General features: G+C 42.2%; 1 protein-coding gene across 4 annotated transcripts in view; it reads left to right on the plus strand.

The window, feature by feature from the left end:
- The window catches only part of LOC110502054 (cysteine and serine rich nuclear protein 3), a 64,225-nt gene that overhangs the window by 47,518 nt on the left and 3,247 nt on the right, over nucleotides 1-13,460 (plus strand). For 2 of the 4 annotated variants that reach the window (XM_036958857.2, XM_090215622.1), the window contains 3 exons: nucleotides 9,636-9,809; nucleotides 12,522-12,781; nucleotides 13,031-13,327. In XM_036958857.2, the coding sequence (XP_036814752.1) occupies nucleotides 9,665-9,809; nucleotides 12,522-12,781; nucleotides 13,031-13,327 (702 nt within the window). In that variant the 5' untranslated portion in view covers nucleotides 9,636-9,664. Of the gene's footprint in view, nucleotides 1-5,099; nucleotides 5,596-9,635; nucleotides 9,810-12,521; nucleotides 12,782-13,030; nucleotides 13,328-13,460 lie in introns of those variants that run through there. The other 2 variants (XM_036958858.2, XM_036958856.2) reach the window with 2 other exon arrangements.

Below are 13,460 nucleotides of genomic sequence, written 5' to 3' on the forward strand. Positions count from 1 at the left end.
ATATTATGCAAATGTCTATCGTTTTAGTCTGAAAAAAAACTTGAACGTAGGATAGCCTGAACATTTGAATGTTGGTTTGGTGTCTTTAACTTCAATGCTTCAATAATTATTGTTGGTGAGTTATTTTATGCACATTTACAGTGCCTTCAGAAAGTATCCATACCCCTTGACTTAATCCACATTTTGTTGTGTTACAGCCTGAATTCAAAATTGATTACAAAAACGTTTTCTCACCCATCAACACACAATACCCCGTAATGACATAGTGAAAACATATTGAAAATAAATGACAGAAACATCTCATTTCCATAATTATTCACACCCCTCAATATTTTGCAGAAGCACTTTTGACAGGGATTTTAGCTGTGAGTCTTTCTGGTTAAGTCTCTTAGAGCTTTTCTCACCTGGATTGTGCAAAAGTTGCCCATTATTCTTTAAAAAAAATCTTCAAGCTCTGTCAAATTGGTTGCTGATTTTTGCTAGACAACCATTTCCAGGTCTTGCCATAGATTTTCAAGTAGATTTAAGTCAAAACTGTAACTCGGCCACTCAGGAACATTCACTATCTTCTTGGTAAGCAACTCCAGTGTAGATTTGGCCTTGGGTTTTAGGTTATCGTCCTGCTGAAAGATTATTTAATATCCCAGTGTCTGGTGAAAAGCACACTGAACCAAGTTTTCCTCTAAGATTCTGCCTGTGCTTAGCTCCATTCCGCTTCCTTTTTATCCTGAAAAACTTCCCAGTTCTTAACAATTACAAGCATACCCATAACATGATGCAGCCACCACAATGCTAGAAAATATGGAGATTGGTACTCTAATGTGTTGTATTGGATAACCCCAAACATAACACATTGTATTCAGGAAAAAACGCGAATTGCTTTGCCACATCTTTTGCAGTAATTTATTGCCTTGTTGCATGTTTTGTAATATTTTTATTCTGTACCATCTTCCTTCTTTTCACTCTGTCAGTTAGGTTAGTATTGTGGAATAACTACAATGTTGTTGATCCGTCATCAGTTTTCTCCTATCACAGCCATTCAACTCTGTAACTATTTTAAAGTCACCATTGGCCTCATGGTGAAATCCCTGAGCGGTTTCCTTCCTCTCCGGCAACTGAGTTAGGAAAGACACCTGTATCTTTGTAGTGACTGGGTGTATTGATCCACCATCCAAAGTGTAATTAATAACTTCCCCATGATCAAATGGATATTCAATGCCTGCTTTTTATATCTACCAATAGGTGTCTTTTTTTGCGCGTCTTTAGAATACCTATCTGGTCATTGTGGTTGAATCCCTATTTTAAAGTCACTGCTTGACTGACGGACCTAACAGATCATTGTATGTGTGGGGTACAGAGATGAGGAAGTCATTCAAAAATCATGTTAAAGACTATTATTGCACACAGAGTGAGTCCATGCAATCTATTATGTGACTTGTTAAGTACCTTCTTACTCCTGAACTTATTTAGGCTTGCCATAATAAAGAGGTTAAATATACAGTGCCTTGCGAAAGTATTCGGCCCCCTTGAACTTTGCGACCTTTTGCCACATTTCAGGCTTCAAACATAAAGATATAAAACTGTATTTTTTGTGAAGAATCAACAACAAGTGGGACACAATCATGAAGTGGAACAAAATTTATTGGATATTTCAAACTTTTTTAACAAATCAAAAACTGAAAAATTGGGCGTGCAAAATTATTCAGCCCCCTTAAGTTCATACTTTGTAGCGCCACCTTTTGCTGCGATTACAACTGTAAGTCGCTTGGGGTATGTCTCTATCAGTTTTGCACATCAATTTTTTCCCATTCCTCCTTGCAAAACAGCTTGAGCTCAGTGAGGTTGGATGGAGAGCATTTGTGAACAGCAGTTTTCAGTTCTTTCCACAGATTCTCGATTGGATTCAGGTCTGGACTTTGACTTGGCCATTCTAACACCTGGATATGTTTATTTTTGAACCATTCCATTGTAGATTTTGCTTTATGTTTTGGATCATTGTCTTGTTGGAAGACAAATCTCCGTCCCAGTCTCAGGTCTTTTGCAGACTCCATCAGGTTTTCTTCCAGAATGGTCCTGTATTTGGCTCCATCCATCTTCCCATCAATTTTAACCATCTTCCCTGTCCCTGCTGAAGAAAAGCAGGCCCAAACCATGATGCTGCCACCACCATGTTTGACAGTGGGGATGGTGTGTTCAGCTGTGTTGCTTTTACGCCAAACATAACGTTTTGCATTGTTGCCAAAAAGTTCAATTTTGGTTTCATCTGACCAGAGCACCTTCTTCCACATGTTTGGTGTGTCTCCCAGGTGGCTTGTGGCAAACTTTAAACGACACTTTTTATGGATATCTTTAAGAAATGGCTTTCTTCTTGCCACTCTTCCATAAAGGCCAGATTTGTGCAATATAAGACTGATTGTTGTCCTATGGACAGAGTCTCCCACCTCAGCTGTAGATCTCTGCAGTTCATCCAGAGTGATCATGGGCCTCTTGGCTGCATCTCTGATCAGTCTTCTCCTTGTATGAGCTGAAAGTTTAGAGGGACGGCCAGGTCTTGGTAGATTTGCAGTGGTCTGATACTCCTTCCATTTCAATATTATCGTTTGCACAGTGCTCCTTGGGATGTTTAAAGCTTGGAAAATCTTTTTGTATCCAAATCCAGCTTTAAACTTCTTCACAACAGTATCTCGGTCCTGCCTGGTGTGTTCCTTGTTCTTCATGATGCTCTCTGCGCTTTTGACGGACCTCTGAGACTATCACAGTGCAGGTGCATTTATGCGGAGACTTGATTACACACAGGTGGATTGTATTTATCATCATTAGTCATTTAGGTCAACATTGGATCATTCAGAGATCCTCACTGAACTTCTGGAGAGAGTTTGCTGCACTGAAAGTAAAGGGGCTGAATAATTTTGCACGCCCAATTTTTCAGTTTTTGATTTGTTAAAAAAGTTTGAAATATCCAATAAATGTCGTTCCACTTCATGATTGTGTCCCACTTGTTGTTGATTCTTCACAAAAAAATACAGTTTTATATCTTTATGTTTGAAGCCTGAAATGTGGCAAAAGGTTGCAAAGTTCAAGGGGGCCGAATACTTTCGCAAGGCACTGTATATATATATATATATATATATATATGTATATATATTTATTTATGTTTGTTGAATTTTACCCCTTTTTCTCCCCAATTTCATGGTATCCAATTGTTTAGTAGCTACTATCTTGTCTCATCGCTACAACTCCCGTACGGGCTCGGGAGAGACGAAGGTTGAAAGTCATGCGTCCTCCGATACACAACCCAGTGCTGGGCCACACACGTGCGACAATCTAAGTAATATAATGAAAAAATTGCCATCAAAATCAATCTGTTTAAGCTAGATCTGTTTTGCATGGGCCGAGTCTCAATCCACTGCATCCACCTATGGCGGCCTTCCGCATCTGCAGTGGAAGGTGGCCGAGCTACAGCGATATTTGTCAGACCCTTGAGACATCCCGAAAGTGAATGGTTTGGCCTACAAACGAATATTACCCAACTGTGGAAAGGGGAGACTCACGATGGTGTTCTCTGTTTTGCTCTACGAGTGTCACAGCACTCATCGGAAGGTAATCCATACAAAAAAATGGAGGTATGGTGTTAGTTTTGTGCCAACAAAAATACGTTGTTTCAATATGTCTCCAGAAAAACTTTCTAAAGCTTTCTAATATCTCCTAGATATAGGACAGACACTTCACAACGTTTACCTATTTTGAATGAATGTGTTATTCAATGTGTTTCTATGCGCTATAGTAGAAAAGGCCAAATGTTGTATATTTTTTACTTGAAAAAAATGTATATACCTCAACGGCTTAGAATTTTAGAGTTTTTTTTAGCTAACCTTCCGTCTTATGTAACCACAACAATTGTAGTAAACATGTCATACCAATTTGAGTGTCCCGGATTTACATTTTCTAGTCTATGAGACCAGGCTGCTGTCAAGGGAAAGTTCAGTATGTTCAGTGAGGACACTCACACGCAGCAGATTGCCCCTGCCTGAGAGGGATGACAGCTTTGTTTTAATGGTTTATCAATAAAACAATGTAATCCCGTAACACATAACATGTCACTGTAAAAAAACATGCTTCTCACACTGTAACCACCCACTAAACATAGGCATTCGCCAGAGGCACTGGGGATTTACATTGTGCACTGTGTATTAGGCCCTCGCACAAAGTGTTACATGTCTTCATCTTGGAATACACATTTTGTGGGCAGAGGAGTAAATAGAATGTTTGTGTGTGTATTGAAGTACATTTATTGACATTTGGTGTAACTCTGTCTCTGTATGTTTGCCTTTTTGTCTGTAATCAGCCATAGTGCTTGTAGCTCCTAACAGCACTGCTCCAGTGTTGATTTTACTTCCTGTCTGACTATAAAGCAGTAGATTAAGCCAAAGCTGTAGGAGGAAGTGCAGTGCTTCTAATGTTGAATCATTCACCAATTGCGTGTAAGAATGGTATCATCCCTCTGACTCCACAAGCCGCAGCCACACTAAATAGGACTTCCTTGGATAGGAGGTGCTTCTACTATAATCACTTCACTGGGGACAACTATTACACAGGTAGATGGGCTCCTCTCTCTGTGTGATATACTGTAGTATTCACTGTGATGTGAGATCCTTATATTATTACTGTGATGGTTTGGATATTTAGTTGGTTTTGGGGCCAGTAAACTTGTGGCATAATTAGCTTGTATTGGGTAGGCTAATTCCCATTTGTCTGAGGTATACATACATTTTCAATGATTCAAAGACCTTTGGAATTAGCACAAATAAGGCTCTTTTGCTGGATTTGTCACTTTCTGGAGATTTTACTTACAATCTCAGTGTTGTGAGCCCTGCAATGGTTCCTCCTGTGGTTTTATTAAGCATTGTGCCCATTAATCTTACTGGGTTATTGAGCCTGGAATCAAATGTTTTTCTTCCGCTCCCTGCCCCTCTCTCTCTCTTTATTCTCTCGCTCACTCTCTCGCTCTACCTCTCTTCCCCTCCCCTTCACCATACCCTCCCCCTCTGCATCTCTCTTACCCCCCCCTCCTCTCCCCCGTGTCTTTCCCTCCCTCCCAGGCTCATGCTGGTAAAAAAAAAATATCTGCAGACAGCAGGAGCACAGGCACGCCTGACTCTCTCGCAGACATCCCACCCATGTGATCTCACAGGCGCCCTCCCTCCACTCCAGTCAGGATCCAGCCTTTCAGCCGGCAGAAGCTAATGAGTCTTTGTGTGGCTAGGGTGAGTAAGACAGAGAGGGGGAGGTAGAGAGGAAGGGATAGGGAGAGTTAAAGAGAGAGTGCCTGTCTTCATTTAACAATAAACATATGGTACCGGCAGTGGCAGTCAGGGCTGGGAAATGTACAGGTCTCTCTGTGCCTCTCCCTATCTCTCCCTCTCAGCCGGCACTCAAGCCCTCAGAGTGGCAGGGTCGCAGCAAGTCAGTGGACTGAAGCAAAATGGGAGCCCTTCATTTATCCTGTGTCACCTCTTTTTGAGTGCTTCATTTTGCTCCCAAGTCTCACTGTGAGAAGGGGGTCAAAGGAGTTGGAAAACACGCCAGTGGACACAGGTCAGTCGTTTCTACCCGAGTTGGCACAAAGTGCACCCTTATGTATTCGTTTGCAGGACCTGATGTGCCATGACTTGCTACAGATGCTGTGGGCTTGTTAGTATAACTTGGGGACGAGAGCTTTCACTGGGACTCCATATAGCAGACCTGCAGTGTGAGTCTTGTGTGTCACCTCTGTTGATGGTGATTTGCGAACCTTATGAATGGGGAAATTGTCCGTTGGATTCAGAATGTGAGCGTGCCACCGCGGGCTGTGGACACAGTTCCTAAAGGAACACAGTTGGTTTGTACAGTGCATGTGTGTGCGCTCAGTGAAGCCAGCACAGGGAGGGGCTTTGCAAGCAGGCTTTTGCTGCATTATTGCTCCCAGCATTTTCTCATGCACCGTGGTGTATTCCCAGCCTTGATTAGGTAGAACACAACATTGGAGGAGACAAAGAAAGATCTGCATGATGTAGAGGAGGAACGAGCTCTGTTCTATGGCTTGTGCTGTTAGAAGTGGAGTCTGCTTACATTAGCCACTGTGTTACAATACCCTGTCCGGGTGGATCTATTTTGGGATAGCTACAGTGTGAGATAAGACATCGTGATCCTTGTTCATACAGAACATTCTATTTGTGTGCTTGTGGTTCTGTGTGAAGTTGGTAATAGGATATTTGTCTTGTAATATTCTTAATTTGTGTGGTTTCCTCAAAAATGATTATCCTCCTTAGTCTATATTGTATTCATTCGTTTTCAGATGTAGAGTTGCAGTGACATTTATGTTTCACAGACATAGGGCTGGAGGAGTATCACTGTGAAATCACTATTTGTGCCAGTATATCAGCATTTCCATGGAAACCACTTTGGCTATCAAAGAATAGTGCAGCATCCGCTGAGGGCTAAGAATACGAATGGTTTTTCAACAATGGGGAACTACTGAAAATAATGACAAAATGTACTTACATTGTATGGGCCGGGCCCTACCATTTGTGAAATGGAACTCAAATGTCCATACTATTTTGTATTTCTCCTGAATTACATAGAGCATTGTCCAACTTCCCAGTTGGACACCGGTAGAAAAAGAGGTATTAACCCTCTTATACCTTTTTACGTTTCCTCCATTGATTATAGTCTACATAGAAAGGCTCAGTAGGTTACAGGAAACTGCTCAATGTCCTTGACATTTATGGTGTTTCATTTTCACACCGAATGACCCAAAAAGGTGAATGAAAGTCTTTCAAGTTTTTCAATTATCTTGGCATTCAGGCAGTCTTTGATAAGTTGCAGTATCTGTGCACCCTTTGATGCTAAATGATAAGGTCAAGTGGCCATTCTGGACTGATTCAATATTTCATGAATGGAAATGCTGATAGGTTTTGGATCAAAGTATGTAGAGTTTGTTGTGATCCATTAAAGTGACAATGGAACAGAATGATTGGCGTCAACAGTATGAGTTGCCTACTGTACATGCAGCGGGCGCCTCACATTGGACATTCCACAGTGCAAGGTACTGTGGTCGATGTTGGATCTCCTCCAGGTGCAAGCAGACCTATGTCATAGTAACTACCACACATGGTAAAAATAAAATGTAAAAGTTGATTTAACGTACAATTTTACGGCAGCCATCTGCAATAGGATTGTGAGTTTGCTTAACATTTTGGCATATAGATGAACAAACATACATTCTTAAGTAAAATTGCATGTTCACTCAACTTTGAATTATAGGTTGAGTGAGCAATGAACAGACAATTTAACTTGAGAATTTATTCTACCTTTCAGTATTACATACATCATAAGGCCTTTCTTTGAGGGCCTAGTTGAAACTCCTGGTTAACAGGCCATATCAAGACTGCAAGTGCCATTATGCTGGCTTGCAAAGTGATGCGTAATTCCTATTGGAATCCTGACAGAGTGAGGATATCTAGCAATTTGAACTTGAGTATGACTGCCAGGGTAGGGAAGGTTGATTATTGAGACGACCTAAGTCACATAAACTGGTAAGGCCATCTCAGTAACGGGTGCAAAACGTCCAACTACTAACAGATTGGATTAGTTTAGAAAAATGTATTTAATTTATGTTAGTGTAGCATAAGATATTAATCAACTAAACACAGATATTGAAACAAACAATTCTGAAAATCAACCTGCAATAGAGCATGCTGGGAAATATGATAATGATGGGTATGGCTTTCAGTGGTTTTGAGCAAACATACATTTGTAATTTGACTTGTCAACCAAGCTCACTTCGATCTGAGTTTGTTGATTCAACTACAATTGTAAGGCAACCAGCTGCAATATGATTGCGTATTTGGTCAACATTTGGTCATATAACTGAACCAACAGCAGTGTTGCCTTCCAAAGGCAAACATGAATTTGTAATTCGACTCAACAAGTTTTTATACATTCAGCTCAAATTGAGCAAAGTTTTTTGAGTGAACAAACGTTCACACATTACCTCAATGTCTTGTCCTTCTGAAGTCTTGTTTCCTTATTTCCGTGTTGAAAACAAAGAGGAGTCGGAGAGAGAAGATGCCAGTCATTCTTCCCTAGCTCTGCTATCTATCTGCATGATAACGGTCTCTACAAAATGCAATTACTATCGTTTGTGTAATAACGCATAGATTTATTGATGTCTAAAATGACATTATTCATATCAAAATAATTGCTACTAGATTACTGATGCAGACAATGACTGGTTGAAGACCAAGTGATGTAACATGATTTGTGGGGGGAAGGTATAGCAAGTTCCAGAAAAACAGTGTTTGACAGTTACAAAAGTAAGACTTCTTAAAGTCAGTAGCCTAATTTGGCACTCAGTATCTGTGTAGTTGACTGATGAGCCTGCTCTTGTTTTGATTGGTTTAATTGCACCATCAGTCAGAGTTTAATGGCTGTCACTGTTGGCTGCTCTCCGCTGGCCTCTCTTGTAGTCGTCTGCTGTGCAGTGGCATCGGGGAAGATGAGGGACTCAGAAAGGGGCTGTATCCCGAATGGCGCCCTATTCCTAATGGCACCCTATTCCCTATCTAGTGCACTACTTTTAAGAAGATCCCTACTATATAGGGAATAGGGGGCCATTTCGGACGCAACCAGGGTCCTTCTTCGGTCTCTGTGACACTGAAAGCTAGCTAAACACTCAGGTTCCTTTATTCAGCCAATGGCACTTTACAGCCCTCTGGGTGCTCCTCCCGGTCCACTGGAAAATGTCCACTTTCTTTTATAGAAAGTATAACCATGTCACTCAAAATGTCCCCCTAAATACTACAAATCATGCCTCAGATTGGAACCTCTCTAAGGAGGAGCACTGAATGTACAACGTTAACCATTTCACAAATCCCTGTTTGATTTTTACATGCATGCATCTTATGCGCACACACCCACACACATTCACGTGCGCACGCACACGCCCACACACATTCAGACAGTTTTTACAGGCATATTTAAATTCACTGCATATCCCAGAATAAGTAAAGCTGTAGTCAGGCTTTTTAAATTTCCCCTAAAATGTAATTAATACATTTTGATCAGTAGTAGATCAGTAATTTCCATCAGTAGCCGGTTGGACGCATTCATTGTGTTTCTGAGGTGCAACAGCAATTAAGTACAGTCACATAATGTTTTTAATTTTTCATATGGTGCTGTGGCCGGATACTAAAAGCCTGCTTTGGGCATTAACGTCTCATTTCATTTTCACCCCATGTTGTTCTTTTGTGATACATTTTTTATTGAGTTGAACAACAGTCAGGCAGTGTTTTTATGAATACCATCACGAGGACAGGGCAGAAGAAACAATCTCAGTCCGATGTCCTTTTTCTGTGGTCACTCAATCAAAGACAGCAGAATGAACTTCCTGAGGTAGACGTATCATGCAATCTGCAGCCTTTGCTCCGGGGGGGGGGGGGGAGCTGGGCAGCAGCTGGGGGTGTTGCAGCAGCTGGGGGTGTTGTGTTCTGTGACTCATTGCTCATTGACTGTGTTGAGGAGTACTGCCCAGACTGGCGGGGCCTAAGCTGGGCATTAAATCCTGTGTTACCTTTTATCCCTGTTGATTGTTGCAGGTGCAGTGGCGGAGACGGAGAGGAAGGCCATGAGCGGAATACTTAAGAGAAGGTTTGAGGAGGTGTCCTCCTCGCCGTGCTCCTCGTTGCGGGAGTCTGATTACGAGGTCTCCTGCAGCGAGAGCGGGGACAGCAGCGACAGTGTCAACCCCTCGGCCTCGGGTACCTTCACCCGTGAGTCACCTGGCTCCCACACACACAAGCACACACACACATGCACATACACAAACACTGCTCTCTCCCACTACAGTCAACGAAACAGTCAAAACACTACAAAACACTCATTGATATGCTCAACACTGACACAGTGTCGAAAGAACAAACAAATAGCTACATTCATTGTTCATATTGTACATTAGTGAAAGAGACGTTCGTTTTTTAATTAAGCATTTGTCATTCAGATGTTACTAATCCAGCATAATGTTGCTTTTGTAATGGATGTTGAGTGTGTTAGGAAACCTACTGTCAATAATAACTTGTGATGACTGATATTCTGAGTTCTGAAGCCTAAACCAACCCATGGCCAGTAGGAATATAATTCCGATAACACAGTTGAAGAGGAAAGAAAAAAAGCTGGATCAATCTGTGTGCTTTAACCCTGAAATCGGCCACGTATTTTTACGTGGGGGGGGGGGGGGGGGGGCATTTTGACCCCAAACTGGTAATGATTGCAAAGAGACACTCTCTGTCAAGCAGTAACAATTTAGATTTTATTAGGTTTTTGTAATACAAGTAAATGGTTTAATTTGTCAAAAATAATTTAGGTTAAAAAAATCTCACATGTGTAGTCAAATTTGATGTTTGAAAACATACGTTTTTGTATGTTTACCATGCTATGAACAGATTTTGATCAATTTCTTTCATAGCCACTTCTTATGAACGTTTGTCATTTATTAATTCAAAGTGTGTGCTTCTGTGATGCTCAGAGGCTGAGAAATTGGTGACTGAGCTAATCTGACATAACGGTAGGACCTAAGATGGCCACCAATATGGGCAATATATGGGCCTATTGATTTTTTTTATAGTGGCTGCCATGCCCCCCATGGGCCAAATCTGGGGTGGCTCCATATCTATATATTTTCAGGGTACACACCGTGCACTATATATACAAAAGTATGTGGACACCCCTTAAAGTTAGTGGATTTGGCTATTTCAGCCACACCCGTTGCTGACATGTGTATAAAATCAATCACATATCCATGCAATCTCCATAGACAGGAATTGGCAGTAGAATGGCCTTACTGAAGATCTCAGTAATTGCAGCTATTGGTGTGGCTGTTGGTGTGTCAGCCTCTCTAAGAAGCTCTCAGTCGAGTGAACCTGTTCTCCGCTCCACAGCTACTTATTGGAAAGGCTACAGCCAGTTTGGCAGGCACCACTGATGGCGCCACTGATAAAAATAACTGTGTATTAGATTACCTGTATCTTTCTATGAGCAGATACGATGTTATTCGTAGGAAAATTTGGAAAATTTGGTGGATGATTCCTCAGGGGACAGATCTATGTTGTGTTTGGTGACAGATGCATAGGAGGACCAGGAGGACGCTACTCTCAGCTCTAGTCTGCACTATGCAGCACAACACATGGCTCCCCCAGCTCCTCCCCACTAAAGAGGTGCCACAATTTATCAGGCTTGCTCCTGAGATGTACAGTAGCATTGTCTCCTGGGGAATACAGAACAAACCTGTCTTGGGTCACGTTAGTGTTGAAGAAATAACCCAGCTCCTCTCCTGGTGTGATTGCTTTTAGTGAAGCAGCCTTGGAATTGTGAGGTCTTTGAAAAGGGCTACTATGTATTCTCAAAGATACATTTTTAGAAATGGTTGAGGCAACCCTAATCGGAAATGGACAAGAAAACGGAAGAAATACAGAGAAATATACAACTATGTTAGGTATTGCAAGCTTTAGAAACAAAGACAGCCACACACTCCGTATGTATAACCTCCCAGTAATTTATTGGGTAAAAAAAACACCAACGTTTCGACATCACTGTGCCTTCTTCAGGGTGCAAGCTTGAAAACCATGTGGAGACCCGAAACAACAACTTATAAACCTTTTTTCAAGACAACAAATAAAAATTCCAATCGTGAAGCCCAGACTGGTATTGTCATGCTGTTAATGAAGACATTGTCCTTATGGCACAGAGTGGAGAGCTATACCAACCAGATGGTCCCCATTTGTCCTGTTTGTCTGACCTCAAGTGACCGCTGGGAAAGTGACTCTACATCCAGGCCTGGAAGGGGGATTATTTATGCTCTCAGTCTTTGCTTTCCTTTTTTTCCCCCTCCCTCCCTCCCTCCCTCCCTCCCTCCCTCCCTCCCTCCCTCCCTCCCTCCCTCCCTCCCTCCCTCTCATAGAACTGCCCTTAAAAAGCCACAAGTAGGATCGACATGCCAAATGGCAGCGTTGGGATGATGAAACACTGCTTTACTAAACTGGGTTGAGTTAAGGCTTTTTATTGTTTTCTGAGAGCTAGCAAAATGACTCCTGAGGTTCTAGGGTCATGAAAAGTCAAATAAAAGTAGGTTTTCAAATCATGCAAATAGTAAGTAAGCACAGAATAGAAAGGTTTGGCTACACATCTACACCATTGAGAGCGCATCACAGACAGCAAAAACATACAACACTTTCCTATGTACATTATGCAGTTTTAAATAGGTGCATTTCCTTGAAACAGTGTCCTTGTTCTTGTATGCTGTAATGATGGTTAAATTTAGCTTTTTGTCATACTGGTGGTTCCACCACGTGGAACTGGTTCATCTTTCATTCATGTATGAACAAATAACCCTGCTTCCCCCTGTTATTCATGTATGAGTAGGCCAGCTATCGCTGCTTTTTAACGTTCCTTTCACCATCCACTTCTTCTGTTGTCATTTGGTCCTCTAGCTGACTCCATACTGAAGCGAGAGAAGCGTGTGAGGACGAGGAGGGTGCACTTTGAGAACGTGACGGTGTACTACTTCAGCCGGCGCCAGGGTTTCACCAGTGTGCCCAGTCAGGGAGGCAGTACGCTGGGCATGTCCAACAGACACAGCTGTGTCAGGCAGTTCTCCCTGGGAGAGTTTGCCCTGGAGCAGGAGAGGATCCACAGAGACATGCTCCGAGATCATCTGAAGGAGGAGAAGATCAACTCCATTAAACTCAAGGTATTGAAGGAAAAGGAAGCTACTGAGCTAATGAAATGTACTGCACACAGGGAGATGACATAATGCATCGTGATAAACAGACGGTACTCCATGCACAGTTGTGACATAGCATATCCTCGTAGAAATCCAGAACGTGTTTTCAACGGCTAACTCTGTATCCTCTTTTGAGCTGCAGCATGGCATTTGTTTCGGGCTGGTTGCTTACTCTTCAAACCGGACTGAATTTGAATCCCTCTCATTGGTTTTCAGCTGACTAAGAACGGTACAGTGGAGTCGGAGGAGGCCAACACGCTCACGGCTGAGGACATCTCTGACGATGACATTGATCTGGAAAACACGGAGGTGGACGAGTACTTCTTCCTCCAGCCCCTCACCACGAAGAAGCGCCGGGCTCTGCTGCGGACCTCGGGGGTGAAGAAGATTGACGTGGAGGAGAAGCACGAGCTGCGGGCCATCCGGCTGTCCAGGGAGGACTGTGGCTGCGACTGCAGAGTGTTCTGTGACCCAGAGACATGTGCGTGCAGCGTAGCAGGAATCAAATGTCAGGTAAATCTCTGGGTAGTCTGACCCAGACATACTGACACTGATGAATCGTTAAGTGATCAAATATTTTCGACGCTGTAGATGAAAGCACTGCATTATTGAAAAAGCATTATATAATTACAGTTGCTTATCTGAT

This window comes from Oncorhynchus mykiss, chromosome 22 (assembly GCF_057628025.1).
Source record: "Oncorhynchus mykiss isolate SJ-2025 chromosome 22, ASM5762802v1, whole genome shotgun sequence".
In the NCBI taxonomy this organism is placed as follows: domain Eukaryota; kingdom Metazoa; phylum Chordata; class Actinopteri; order Salmoniformes; family Salmonidae; genus Oncorhynchus; species Oncorhynchus mykiss.